General features: G+C 53.2%; 1 protein-coding gene across 1 annotated transcript; it reads left to right on the top strand.

Moving 5' to 3' along the window:
* Window positions 1-7,108: 7,108 nt before the first annotated feature.
* LOC139803644 (urocortin-like) lies at window positions 7,109-7,689 on the top strand. Its single transcript, XM_071759986.1, has one exon. It carries the CDS (start codon window positions 7,119-7,121, stop codon window positions 7,509-7,511), a length of 393 nt encoding a protein of 130 aa, XP_071616087.1. The 5' UTR covers window positions 7,109-7,118; the 3' UTR covers window positions 7,512-7,689.
* The last annotated feature ends 7,206 nt before the right edge of the window (window positions 7,690-14,895 follow it).

Below are 14,895 nucleotides of genomic sequence, written 5' to 3'. Positions count from 1 at the left end.
CTGAGCCCTGGGCTTGAAAGCCCTGGCAGGAGCTGCAGTGACACTTGATGAGTGTTTGCTAAATATAACTCCTCGTGTGGGAGGCAGGAGAGCTCCTGAGCACAAACACAGAGAGGAGGAAAGGGGGGGACAGGGGGGGCTGCAGGGGTGGCACAAGGGGCAGCAGCATCCCTGGGTCCACGGAGCAGCAGCTTCCTCCATGGAGCTGTGGCTGCCAGAGCAGGAGGAGCCTGGAGGCTTCATGGAATCCCAGACCTGGAAAGGATTTCTGAGATCATCAACTCCATCCCTTGACCCCCCTGTGCTTCCCAGACCACACGCCCAGACTCAGCTTAAAAACTTCCAGGATGGAGAATCCAGCCCCTCCTGGGCACCCCATTCCAATGCCTCCTCTCCCTCTCTTTTTCCCAAATCTTTCCCATGGTTGGGGTTCCAGTGGGTGCCACCAGCAGCCCCTCGGGGTGACAAGAAGCTCCCTGGGGTCACCATGGGGATGAAAATCCCACAGCACATCCCTGAGGATGGAGGCAAAGCCCTGGCACGGATCATCCCAACCTCCTCCAGACGTCCTGGATGGAGCTTCCCAGGAATGTGCCTGGGCCTCAGCACCATTCTGGATCCTCAGCATCCATCCCCTTGGAGCCCCTCAGCCTCCTCTGGCCAGAGAGCCCCTCACCCCACCATTATCAGCACCAAAAAATTAATTTATTCTATTTGTGATACTGGAGGAACAGTGGGGGGGAAAGAAACCAAAACACACACACACACACAAAAAAAATTTAAAACCCCCTTTTTTTCTCATTGCACACCCTGGCAATGCCACACTTCAGCTCTCCCATTAAAGCAGGCAAGGAAAAAAAAAAAAAAAAAACACAAGCAAACCTCCCAAATTCAACTGACTTTTTTTGCTCTGGGGTCCCAGCCCACAGGGCCAGCTCTGCTTGGCTTCCTGCCCAGCACCCACAGCCACCCAAACCACAGCTCAGATCAGGCAGAGGCTCTTGAGCCCCATCCCCTCCTCACTAAAAAATAGATGGGAGCAGTTAAAAAATAAAATAAAATAAAATAAAATAAAATATAAAAAAATAAAATAAAATAAAATAAATAAAATAAAATAAAATAAAATAATAAAATAAAATAAAACAAAATAAAATAAAGTACAACAAAATAGAACAAAATAAAATAAAATATAAAATAAACACACACACACACAAAAATAAGAACAATATCTGCTTGACCATCATAAAGAAACCACTGGTTTGGAGGCAGGCACCCCCAGGAGGAGAACTTGAGCCCTTTTGGGTTGTATTTGCTCTTTTTGCAGCAGCTGAGTTTGGTTTTCTTTGGACCAGGTGAAACCTCTCATTGCTGCCAGCCCCAGGTGTCTCCAGTGCTTGCCCCATTTGTGGCCTCAGTGGGGCTGGAAATCAATCAGCTCAGAACAAAGGATTTCAGCTCCTTCCTAACCAGATAACTGGTTTTTTTTTTCCTATTTGGGCAGAATTTGGGGACTGGATCCTGCACTCCCTGAGAACTGAACAATTCATTGCAGGAGGGCTCTACCTGCCCAGCTCCTGGCAGCTCCATCCCCCAGCTCCTCAGAGTACAGTATTGCCAAAAAAAAGACAAAAATAATAATAATAAAAAAGCTTAATTTCTGTGTCTCACACACTGGTGCCACTGGAAACTTTGTCACACCCTGTTTGGGTCAAATTCCCCCTTTTCTTGGCCAAGGGCCTCACCACAGAGACATCTCTAGAAAGCAAAGACCTTTAAAAACCTTTAAAGTCATTTAAAATCACAAGGCTCCTTGAAAGTTGGTAAAAAAGCCCCAAAAAGCAGCAGCAAGAGCTTCAGGAGGGTTTTTTGGTTTGGTTTTTTTTTTTTTTTTTTTTTTTTAGATACTATTTCCTTTCCCAGGTCCCAGCAAATAATTCTGCAAAATTGCAGAGTTTCTTCTCCCTTCCTCGCTGCCACCTTTAGTGTTAATTCCAGGGAAACAGCACTAAGGAGAACTTGCAGAGCCTGAGGTACAAAAGCAGCAGAGTTTGCAGACAGACACTTGAATTAACCAGGTGTCAGGGTTTGGATTTTTGGGTTTTTTTTTTTCCTCTGTAGCACCACAAGTTGTGGCTCAGCACAGAGCACCCCTGGGTGCAGCTTCATGGCCAGGCTGCAGCATCCCCTCCATCCCCCCTGGGCACTCACTGAGTTTCCAGTGAAACTGCTCAAACACTGGGGTTGGGGGTTTGGTGGGGTATTTATTTTTTATTTTGGTTTTTTTTTTGCTTGACATCTGCCCAGCATGCAATGGAAATTTCACCCCAAGCACTCAGAGTGACAAACAGGAAACCAGCAGGAAGGGTGAGTGGGGGACAGGCAGGGCATAAAAGCCACTCTGGGGGGACAGGGTGGAGGAGAAAAGGACAGAGGGACCAGGAGCTGGCACAGGGGGGACATCCCAGGCTGGCAGGTAAGGCAGGGGCTGCCCTGCACCACCTCCTTCTCCTCCTATTACAAAGAATAATTTCTAATTATTCTTTTATTCTTCCATGGCCTCAGCATGTTTCTGCTCAGCTCCTTCTTGCTAAAACTTAACCTTGCTCAGAGAAACAAATTGTATTTGGCTTTTTTCCTTTTTTTTTTTTTTTTTTTTTTCTTTTTTGGTCTTTGCAAGTCTGTAATGCAAAGCTTAACCCCCCCCCCCCAAAAAAAAAAACAAAAAAAAAACCCAACCAACCAACCAACCAACTGGTCACAGATTTCCAGCAAACAACTGGTCACAGAGTTCCAACAGAGGTATTTAGGAAGCTGAAGCTCTGCAATTTATTTAGGAAGCTGGAGCTGAGGCTCTGCAATTCCTGTAGCTCCTCCCTGAAATATTTTGCTTTCCTTTGCCCCCCGAGGGAGATCCCCAGGGGCTCTGCTGAACTCATCTTGGTTCCACGTGGGGAACCTCCAGGTGCCCTCAGCCCACACCATGCTCGTGGGGATGTGGTAGGACCCAAATGAAGGCAGAAATCCAGAAAGGGGCTAAAAATGGGTCACAGATTCTTCTGTACCTTTCTCAGACAGCTTCACAGCCCTGCCTGGTGCCAAGGAAGTAAAAACCTTCCTTTTGATTTTTTTTTAATTAGTTCGTTCGCTTTAATTGATGAGTTTTAACATCTCTATTTTTTATTTTTTTTTTCCACCCTTACAGCAAATCACTCAGCCATGGTCCCTCTTCCCCAGGGAAATGATTTTCAGCATCCCAGACCTTTGGGAAGCCAAAGCAGGAAAAAAACAAAACCCAACCCAACCCCAATATTACCTGCCCAGACAGACGAATTCCAGCTCCTGCTGCTGGCTGCAGCCCTGGGAGCAGCAGGAGGAGGATCTGCTCCTCCCTGGCCCAAGGAATGGCACCAAGGAGAGCCCAGGAGGCATGCAGGCAGCTGGGGAGGTGGGGATGGGGGTTTCTGGGGTGCAGGCAGGCTCCCCACTGCTTCCAGGGACAGAATTAACCCCTGGCTGTGTCCAGCTGTGCCCATGGGGTCCCCTCCTGGGGACACCTCCCTCCTCCTGCCCCTCTCAGCACCCATTTGGGATGCTGAGCCCAGGGCCAGGCTGGGTGCTGCAAGGTGGCAACCAACACAAAAAAGGGGACAGCAGGGAAGGAAAGCTGCAGCCTGGCTCGAGTGGGGGTCCAGACCCCCCACAGACCCCACCCTGAACCCCCCTTTTCCTCTGCACAGCCTTGGCACCTGGCACCCCAGGGAAAGCAGCATCCCCCCAGCATCCCTTGGGAAGGAGCTGATCCAGGCAGAAGAATCCAAGCCAGGCTGGAGTGGGAAGGCACAGCCAAGGGCTCCTCTGCTTTTCCTTCCGAATTCCTCCAAGTTTTGGGGGTTCTGGGGGGAGGGAGGAGGTGTCACAGGGGGCTCGGCAGCTGCCCACGCGAGGGGCACCTCGGGGGCTGTCTGACCTGAGAATGGTGACACCTGAGGGTCAATCTCAGGTCCGTCAGCCCGTGGGATGCCCTCTCCAGAGCAGGACGGGCAGCGCCGGCCCCATCGGCACCCCCGGGGCATCCCCCGCAGCGGGCAGGGAGCCGGGAGGTGGCTGCAGCCCACGCCCGGGTGACCGTGGGGATGGAGCAGCGTGGGTGCCAATCCCCGAGGAGAGAAGCGGTGGAAAAATCCCACCCGTTCCTTAGGAGAAGCTTCTGGAAGCTCGGCTGTGCTTTTAGCACCCGGAGCCGTCACAGCCGGCGAAGCAGCGGCTGCCGGGTGCTAAAAATCCCCTCCCGAGGAGCCCTCGGGTCCCAGCAGCTGCCGGGCCCATCCCGGGCTCCCGGAACCAGCCAGGGGTGAGCTCGGTATCCCTGGAAGCATCACTGACACCGCGTTCCCGAGGGGAGGAAGAGACGGAGACGGCCCTGGAAACGGGGATAATGAATCCCCCAGGCAGCGTCCAGCCTGTCAGGAATTGACGAGGGGAGCTGAAAAGATAAATAAATAATAAAAAAAATATTTTAAAAACATTTTTTTTCCAGTCGAGCTTCCTAAAAAAAAAAACAAAAACAAAAACAAAAAAAACCCCAACAAAACAAAACACGAGAGGAGCTGTGTCGGGTTCACTGCCTCTCCTACAATTCAGTGATTAATCCTGAAGCAGAGGAAAAAGGGTTCAAAGGGTTCCCAGCCCCAGTGCTGGACGTGGGATGTGCAGCTCCCATCCCTTCCTTTTCCTTCTGGGAACAAGGGAGGGGTCCCCTGGCCCTCAGCAGGTTTGGGAGATGCCCTGGGAGCTGCAGGGAGGGCAGGGCCAGGCTCAGGACCCCCCCAAACCCCCCCCAAAGCCGTGAGAGGGGCTGAGGCTCCAGGGGGACGGGAGGAAAAGAGGCTCAGGTGGAGCTGGGGAAAGGAGAGAAAGAAAAGGACTCAGACAATGAGCCGGGCACAAAGGCAGCAGGAGGCAGATGCTCCCTGCTCCTGCTCCCAGTTATTGTGCCAGGAAAAGGGGGGGGTCCTGCAGCAGAGCCCCCCAGGTCCTTTTTGGTGACCCTCCAAAAAGCAGGAGTGGCTCCTGAGCTGGGGGAGGTGTGGGGGTTGGTGCCATTCATCCAAGTTCTTTTTCGTGTGGATTGTTTTGGTGTTTGTTGTGTTGGTTTTTTAATTTTTTTTTAATTATTATTATTATTACTATCTTTTCGGGGGTTTTGTTGTTTGGCCGTGGCTTTTTTTTTTTTTTTTCAGTCCTCTTGAAATGTTTATTCCTCCTGAAGTAATTTTAATTTTAGAGCCAGCAGCACTTTTGCACAAGAAGAAGTGATTGTTGAGCTCTGAGTGCCCAGTGATGGAAGCTCCAGCAGGGAGGGAGGAGAAAAAAAAAGGCAAATAAATCACTCACACGAATCCCTCGGATCCCGAACTGTATCCAGAGGTGTGGTGTGTCTGTGCTGGGGAAACAATCCCTGTTTGGTACCCTGCCAAAAGGGGGAAAAATGGACATTAACACGGGAAGGGAAGGGAAGGGAAGGGAAGGGAAGGGAAGGGAAGGGAAGGGAAGGGAAGGGAAGGGAAGGGAAGGGAAGGGAAGGGAAGGGAAGGGAAGGGAAGGGAAGGGAAGGGAAGGGAAGGGAAGGGAAGGGAAGGGAAGGGAAGGGAAGGGAAGGGAAGTTTCCATCTGCCTGACCCCAGGAGATGAATCAGTTGGAGGTGCAGAAGGTGCCTTCCCCAGGACATGTCCCCAATTGCTGCTGCTGGGGAGAACTTTCCCACTCCTCCAAAACTTCCACCCCCCTCTTGCCCCTCATAGAGCCCCTAAAACACTCCCCCCGCACCCCAATCCCCAGACTCCCCCCCTGACTCCCGTTCATACCCCCAGTCTCACCCCCCTGTACTCGTATCCCCCTCCCACCCCCCCACATCCCCCCCCCTGCACCCCCAATTACCCCTCCGCACCCCCAGACCCTCACCCCAAGTACTCCTGGGTTCCCCTCTGTGTCCCCCCCCCCAGACTTTCCACCCCAGGGTGCCCCATGTCCCCCTCTGCCCCCCAAACTCTCCCCCCCCTCAATACCCTCCTGTCCTCCCAAACTCTCAGCCCCCACATCCCGTTTGTCCCCCCAGACACGGGGGGGACCCCCACAACCCCCCTGCAACCCCACCTATGTGTCCCCCACACTTCCCCATGTCCCCCCTTTAACCCCCCCAGACTCCCCCCCGATCCCTCCCCAATCCCCCATTCACCCCCATACTCCCCCCCCCAATCCTCATATCCCCCCCCGAGCCCCCTTTCCCCACGATCCCCCGTGTCCCCCCAGGCTGTCCCCTCCCCACGATCCCCCGTGTCCCCCCCCCGTTCAGCACCGGGGACAGCTCCAGCCCCGCCTCACACGAGTGGGGGGGTGCGGGGGGTGTAGGGGGGGCCCCCCCCATCCCGCACCGCCCGGTTACCCCGCGGTCACGTGGGTCCCGCCGCCCCTATATAGCGCGGTGCCGGGCGGTGCGGGGCGTCCTGCGGGGCGGAGCGGCGGCGAGCGGTGAGCGGGGGGACAGGGGCAGGGGGTGCTCATAACCCCCCCAATACACACACCCCCCCCCCCACACCCCCCATCTCCTCTCCGGGACCCTCCACCTCTCCCAGACACGGGGAGGGGGGCACCCAAAAAATGGGGTGAGGGAGGAGGAGGGAGGGTCCGGTCTTGGGCAGGGGGGAGGGCGGAAGGGTTTGGTGTCCTGGGTGGGGGGTCCTGTGATAAGAGGAAGGTCCCAGATCCCCGGGGGGCTTCCCAGGCTCTGGGGGTCCTGTCCACGAGTGTCCCGTGTTCGGGGAGAAGCCCCGTCCTGGGAGGAGGGACGGGGGGGGTCCTACCCCAGGATCAGGAGCGTCCCTCCGACCCCCGCGTTTCAAACCCAAGGGGGGGATCCTGTCCCAGGTCCTGGGGAGAGGGTGTCCCACCTGCGCGAGTGGGAGGGGTCCCGTTCCGGAGGGGGTGGGTGAGGGGGCTCTATCCCCAGGGGGTGTCCCCTTTGGGGTGAAGCCTCTCGGGTGGCCCCTGACCGCAGCGGGGGGGGGGATGTGGGGGTGCGGGGTGGGGTTGGGGGGGCTGCTTTTCCAGGAGCGGTGCGATGCGGGTCAGGATGATTTCGGCTGCCTCCGTCCTCGTCCTGCTCTTCCTGCCCTCCGAGACCTGCTCGCCCCTGCAGTGGCCCCGGGGTCCCTCCCGCCGCTTGACCCTCGCCCCCCAACCCACTTGGGAGCCCTGGCCGGGAGCTCCGAGACCCCCGGCTCCCACCGCCGACCCCTTGCCCCACAGACTGTGCCAGCTCCGTGGGGCAGAGCCCACCCCGGGTCCCCGCCCCCCGCGGGGGCTGCCGAGTGGCAAGAGGAGAGACGGCAAACCCAATTCCCTGGATCTCACCTTCCACCTCCTGCGGGAATTCCTGGAGATGTCCCGGGAGGAGAGACTGGCCCAGAAGGCACTCAGCAATAAGCTCCTGCTGCAGAGTATAGGGAAATGAGGAAGGGTCCTGGAAGACGAGGGGGGGAGATAAAGGAAAGTGACCCCGTATTGAGGGGCCATGGGGGGAGTGGAGAAGGGGGGGATGGAGCCCCCCATGCCCCACGGGGTCCCCCTCGCTGTGTCCTGCGTGTTGCTCTTGCTGTTGTGCATTAAAGTCACCCTGGCACCTGCTGCTGTGCTCTGGTCCTTCCACACCCACACACACGTGTTGGACACCCCTTCCTCTGCACCCAGCCCAGCCCAGCAGGAGGCTATCCCTGATTTTGAGCCCTCTGGATCCATCCATGAGATGGGATGTGGGTGGTTGTGTCCCACCACAGGGTATCTGCTGCCTGGGAGGGATCAGCATCACCCACCAGCCCATCACCATCACCCGTGGGCATCATCCACCAGTGCCCAGCATCATCTGTCAGCCCATCATCCCTGAGCTCATCACCATCATCCCTGAGCCCATCACCATCACCTCTGAGCCCATCACCATCATCCCTGAGCTCATCACCATCATCCCTGAGCCCATCACCACCATCCCTGAGCCCATCACCATCACCCCTGAGCCCATCACCATCATCCCTGAGCCCATCACCATCATCCCTGAGCCCATCACCACCATCCCTGAGCCCATCACCACCACCTCTGAGCCCATCACCACCACCCCTGAGCCCATCACCACCACCCCTGAGCCCATCACCACCACCTCTGAGCCCATCACCATCATCCCTGAGCCCATCACCATCACCTCTGAGCCCATCACCACCACCTCTGAGCCCATCACCATCACCCAGGCAGCCAGACTTCACCATCCCACAGGGACCCAAATGTCCCTCATCCTCCACGCCCTCCTTCCAGGGCTGTGCTGGAGCCAACAATCCCAAAAATATCCTGGAGAGAGCAGCCCTGGGTCTGTCAAACCAACCTGGATCTTCCCAAGGTGGTGGTGACCTGGAACAAAGCTTCTCCTGGTGCTGGACACTTTGTGGGCTGGCTGGGTTATTGTTGGTTGGTTTGGTTTTTTTTTGTTTTTTTTTTTTTTTTTTGTCTTTCAAGGTCCATTTTCCTCCCCCTATGAATAAAAAAGGTAAGGAACACATAAAAGCTGCAATTGCTGCAAAGAGGAGGAGGAGGAACAGTTTGTTAAACTGGAGGTGATGACACAGAACCAGAGAAGCTCCAAAACGCTTCCAACCTGTTCCAGAAAGCTGGGGCAGGAGAGGGGGGGCTGGGACTAGCTGAGCTGAGAGGGCCCCCTGGTCCGGGCAGGAGGAAGAGGAGGAGGAGGAGGAAGATTGCTGCTGCTCACTGGGTGCCAGCAGCAGCCTGGGGCACCACAAGCAGGGCCAGGAGTGGGGACAGGTCCATCCCTGGGGGGGCTGCAGGGGACATTTCCCTCCAGTGCCTTTCCTGGTGTTGGTGGCTCAGGGAGGGACCTGGCAGTGGGATGGAGCTGAGCTGGGTCTGGAGAAGGGTCCCAGGCAGGGAGCAGGGCAGTGGGATCCAGTTCAGCCCCTCCAGCCTTGGGGAACCAACCTGGGGTGGGCAGAGGGACTTGGGCACCCCAGGGGACATCGGGGAGGAGGGGACAAGAAGGGAGCAACAGCTTGGGGGGTTAGGAGAGAAATCAAGGTAAAGATGGGACCGTGCTGGGACAGGAGCAGAGGAGCTGGGGTGGGGGGACACTCACACAACACAGGTACAAACCCCCCCAGGGAAGGGATTTTATGAGGGGGACACAGCAATAAAAAAACCAGCCCAAAGTCCCCATGACCAGCCCCAGCCCCCCGTGCTCCAGCACCCTGAGGCTGGGACATCTTTTCCCAGCAAAAAGCAGCTGGAATGTCCCCAAATGGCTCAGATGTCCCCAGCCTCAGGGGCAGCACTTTGCTCACTGCATTCCCCCTCCCCTCCTGCCAGGGTTGCCCCTCCCCAGGGTGACAGGGGGGGGACAACAGGAGCCACTCAAAGCCACCTCATGTCCCTTTGAGTGGCTCCAGGACATGCCCAGGGTTGGAGGAGGCCCTGCTGGGCTCAGTGCTTACCTCCTCCCACCAGATTCCCAACAAACCTGGGATCAGCCTCTCCAGGAGCAGGGCACCCAGGGAGCACCCACCACCAACCCAAGCTTTGGGGTTTCCATCACCTCAGCTCAGGAGGAGGTCCCAAAACAGCCTTTGGGGCATCTTCTGCTCATCTTGGCTTCTTCTCCAGCAGCAAAACCCCTCTCTGATGGCTTCTTTGGAAAAAAAAGGATGTTCCTGCAAACACAGAGACCCCCAGCCCACCCAGAGCAGCCAACCCCTTCCCTCCTGCCCTCTGATCAGTTTATGTTAAATATATAATAAAATATAAATTTTATCAGCTATAACTCGGGGTTACACCCCAAATACCTGCCTTGGTCCAGCACCAGCTTTTGGCTTTTTATCCTAAAAACACCACCAGGAGGAGCTGCATGGTGGTCACAGCCCCTGAACCCCCCGGCTGGAGGAGCCAGGAGACTTCTCCCCCTTCCCACCCAGCTCCAGTTCCAGCCCCTTCCCACCAAGCTCCAGCCCCTTCCCACCCAGTTCCAGCCCCTTCCCACCCAGCTCCAGCCCCTTCCCACCCAGCTCCAGCCCCTTCCCACCCAGCTCCAGCCCCTTCCCACCCAGCTCCAACCCCTTCCTCCTGGGAGCAGTCCCAGGGCAAAAGGAAAAGGCAAAACGCTGCATGTCTGCCTTGAAAACATTTATTTTACAACAGTGGTTTCAGATAACTTAAGCAATCTTTATTTTAGTTGATATTCGGACATACAAGACACAAATTACCATGCTAGAACAGAAAAGAATTCCTTCTGCCATCACTGCAGGGATGCACAGGAGCTCAGCAGTATCCAGTGTTACAATCCACAGAGTTCAGACAGCCACAGCTACTGACATACAACCCAAAGTATGGTCCTTTAGTAACATAACAAAATATATATATGTCTATATTATAATTGCTTTTCAGATGCATTTATACTTCGATTGTGGTTTGGTTTGGTTTTGTGGTTTGTTGGGGTTTGGTTTTTTTTTCTGTTTTGTTTTTTTGTCTTTTTACAACTTTTGTTTTCTTTTTTTTTTTCTTTTTTTTTTTTTTTTTTCTTTTTTAAATTTCCTTTTTTAAAGAGGGGCTCCCCCCCACCCCACCCCACCCCACCCGAGGGGAAGCACAGTGCAAAGGCAGAACACGTTCCCTCGGGCTTCCTCTAGAAGCCAACACAACCAAACCCCACCATGAATTACTTAGCTCAGGGCCTTGCTCACATGCAAAATGGAATAAAAACCACCTGGGATGGCTGGGGGTGCACAAACCATCCCCCCAAAAAACCCCCAGGCCCTGCAGAAGAGGGTGAGGGTGGGGAGGAGTGGAAGGAATGACAGCGATGGGCTCAGCGAGCGTTGGGAACTTGGCAAAACCTCAGAGTTCTGTGCTCTGAGGGACACAAAGAGAACTTCAGACGTGTAAAGGAAACCCCCCCCCCCACCCCAACCCTCCCCTAATATTCCCCCATTTCTGCCATGGAGCCTTGGGAGTAGGAGATTGCTTTTCCTTTCCCTGCAGCACAGCTCTCCTGCTTCCTCTCCTCACCCATCGCTTCCCCCGTCACCTGCTGAGCCCCACAGACCTGGGCTGGATTTTGGTGGGGTTGGTTTTTTTTGTTTGTTTGTTTTTTTCCAGCAGCTGAAAGGAGAAAGCACAATTCTGGACACAGAAACCTCACACCTTCCACCTGCATGGCTGAGAGGTCACAGCAGTGCCTGAAGCCAAAGTTCACGTTTTTACCACCAGAGGAAAGCAAAAACCAGCAGCAAGCCCTAGGAGCACACCCGTGGTGTAAATATCTACATATGTGCATATATACATAGATACACACACGTGACACTGCAACCCTGTGAGCTCACAGCCTCCTGCTTTGGAGAGAATGTGGGGAAAAAGGCAAAAAAACCCCCAAATCAACGTGTTTTGCTACACCTTGAACACATTTAAAACACCCCCCAGCCCAAACCACCCCAGAGGCAGCAGCCCCTTGCCCTCCTTGCTCCCCTTGGGCTTCCCTTCCCTCCTGCCACAGGGAGCAGGAGCAGACCCAGCCCAGCCAGGGGCAGCTGGCAGAATTCAAGTAAATTATGGAATTTTTGGAAAGGCAGGAGAAGCAACTGCTCACAGACTGCAAGAGTGCACCCCCACGGCTGGTGGGGAGGGCAAGAGAGAAGACAACAGCACTCCAGAATGAACAGCCATTTTATATAAGCTTCCTCTATACATATACATTTTATATATATATATATATATAAATATATATATCTCCACCAGGAACTCCCACCTTCTATCCTTGTAACCACAAACCAACCGTGCACGTAGTGTTGGCAGTTTGCTTCCCAAAAGGTTTGTCTTCCAGATCTACAGCACTTGGCTCGGGCAAACGTTCAGACAGTTTCCCCTCAGGCAGCTTCTCCTCCTGAAGAAAACCTCTTCTTGGAAGGAAATGGGAATTCCTGTCTGGCTGAGTCCCTGGGAGCACCCAGCCCCTGGTTCCTGCAGGACTTGGGCACGGAGCAGCTCCCCAGCACGCCTCTAGTCTGCTGCTACAGCTCTTTCCAGGGATTTTAAGCAGTTGCTGGTGCAATGGGAATGCTACAAGCTGGATGATTTCCACTATGAGACAGAGAAGAGCCATCAAATAAGGAAGCAGTTAGGTTTACATTGACCTCACAGTACCAGCACTGCACTGGGGGGGCCACGTTTCCCTGCTCCAGGACTCACGAGGCTTCTCACAGAATTAACACCAAGCAGGGGCTGCAAACTCCTCCCTGAGCACCTTTAAGGGTCTCCTGTTAAAGAAGACACCAAGCTGCCCAGGGCTGGAAAAACCTGCAGCAGGAAGGTGTTTCCTAAATCACCTGGAAATGTCAAGGACACCAAAGGGCAGGGGACAACGGGGGGGAAAGGAGTGGAGGAGAGCGGGGGCCTCTCTCAAGGAGTGCATAGGGTACAAATGCTCTGCCCTAACCCCCCCAAAAGCAGAGGGGTGTCCCTCCACACCACACAGCCACCCCACAGGTGGGACAGGGACAGCTTTTCCTGCCCTGGTGACACCTGCAGTGTTTAAATCAGACAGGAAAGGTTTGGGAAGCTGAGCTCCCTGACCAGAGCGCTGCTGCAGGACTTGGGAGTTCTCCCCTCCCGTGTTCCTGTTCAGGCTGTGCTCACCCAGACCTCCCAGAGCATCACATTTCTGAGAACACCACGAGCACTAATATCTAAAGCAGTTTTAAAAAAAAAAAATATTACAAATCTAAAAAAAAAAAATAATAATAAAATAAAATAAAATGACTGAAAAGGTAACAACATGGCCCTAAAACATCACTGCGTGGAAATCTACACCCTACCAGACAGCACAGAGCTTTACAGAAACAAAGTTATATACAGATAAATATTTTTAAGAATTTCCTACAAACATCACTAACAAAATGAAAACTGGCATTTTGATGGGTGCAATGCCCCTGCATCCACTTCAAGTGAAGTGTACAACTTGTTGTACTACAGTGCGTTGGGGATTTTCCCACCCCCAGGGAGGATTTTTCCCCATCCTTCTCCTCCTCATCCTCCTCCTCCTCCTCCTGCCAGGAGGGTTGATGGCACCTGAGCACTCTGCAGGGAGGCAGGAGCTTGCCCTCCTCCCCCAAAGCTACCAAGAAGCTCTCCACACCACACAGCTCAGGGATAAAATCAGTGGTCCTTAAGAGCAGCCAGCAGAAACTCTCCAGAGCAGTTTCTTCCTCATCCTCCTCATCAGGAGGAGCTCCAAGTGCTAAAAAAAAAACCAAAACTGGTGCTGGAGAGGCTCAGCCAGCTAGACAGAAGTGGCCCAACTGCTGAAAGGGAGGACTCAGGCAACTTGTAAAAAAAATTATGATATGAGGTCTTTTTAAATGAAAAACAAAACAAAACGAAACAAAAAAACACCAAGAAAACCCCACCAAACAAACAAAAACAAAACAAAACAAAAAAAAACCAAAACTCAAGTTTTAATTCTGGCAACACACTGGACAGAGACCAAGAGTGCTCAGGTTTGATGTTGGAGGGAAACATTCTGCACAGAAGCAGCTAAGGGGCTGCAGGGCTCTTTCTGCCCAGGCTCAGAGCTGCTGAGCCATCTCCTGCACCAGGTTTTTAACCTTTTTTTTCCAGCTTGGGATTCACTAGGATTCAGTGGGCCAGCCTGAAGTGCAACCTCGTGAAAGAGCCCAGGATACTCCTGCAGCTCACCTAAAAGAGCAGGGAAAAGAAGTGGGCATTCCCCTCCTCACCCTCTGAGAGGACACATTTGGTTGTGAGGAAGCAATGTTTACACAGATTTTCATACACAGTTCAAGAAAAATTACATTAATACACAAAGATCTGAAATTTAGAGGTGATGGATGAACACGAGCAAACAAACAATTTCATTAAAAGTGAACATGAACCTAAACCCACCTGTTCCTGTTGTTCCCTCTAACTGGGACCTGAGTGGTTTTCCTTGCTAAGGCAAGAACTAAACCAGCACACTTAGCCTGGATCTCACCTGATCCCAAAACAGGGCTAAAGCATCACCTCCCCCCTCCCTTGCTGCCCACCTTTCAGTGCCAATGTCAGGAGTGACTCTGGGTGCATCACACACCTCCTGCCAGGCTCCCCAGTGCAGCAGGAGGAGCCCAGAGGGGTTAAGAGATAAGAAATATTCCAATTTAACACTAAAAACCAGCCCTAGTATCAGGGGGAAGCTGTTCTGCCATGGAGCACCTACCCTGAGCAAGTGGCTTTGTGTTACAGCCCCTTCCTCTCACTCTGACCCACCATGCTCCTTTACAAAGCCCAAAAAAAGACCCCTAAAGCTTTCTTTTGTTTTTTTTTTCTATCACCAAGAAGACAATTTGCACAGAGAAGGGCAATTTTAGGGTGAGTTTCTAAGCCTGCAAGATGCTCAAGCATATTCCAGTGTGCAGTTCAACACCAAGAACAGGCTTCAGGCACAACCAGCACAGCCAGCCAATGTCACACTGGGTTTTTTTAAGCCTAAAAACTGCTTTTCATTCCAAGGGGTCAAAAAAAAAAGACAAACTAAATAAGCCAAACCTCCTCAAGGCCACCCAAGAGAGTTTTGCAGACAGAGAATGCTGAAAGTATCTCCCAGTAAAACACCAAGTTTCAAGTCTAGAAGGGCACTGGGCAAGGAAGTGACAGAAGTGAGCTACTGAAATCTCCTCAGCTAAATAAAAATAACATTTCTTTTTACATTTTTGGGGAGCTGATGTGGTATCTCAAGCATGCTTACTTGCAACAAGCTCACATGCAGGCAACAAGCTGGTACCAACAGCTAGAGGAAAAAA

Source organism: Heliangelus exortis, chromosome 16 (genome assembly GCF_036169615.1).
Source record: "Heliangelus exortis chromosome 16, bHelExo1.hap1, whole genome shotgun sequence".
Lineage (NCBI taxonomy): Eukaryota > Metazoa > Chordata > Aves > Apodiformes > Trochilidae > Heliangelus > Heliangelus exortis.
The sequence above is the reverse complement of the archived record's forward strand: the minus strand, read 5'-3'. Positions and strand labels throughout refer to the sequence as shown.

Excerpts from the sequence above, each read along its gene's own strand:
- LOC139803644 (XM_071759986.1), top strand. The coding sequence starts at position 7,119 with ATGCGGGTCAGGATGATTTCGGCTGCCTCCGTCCTCGTCCTGCTCTTC.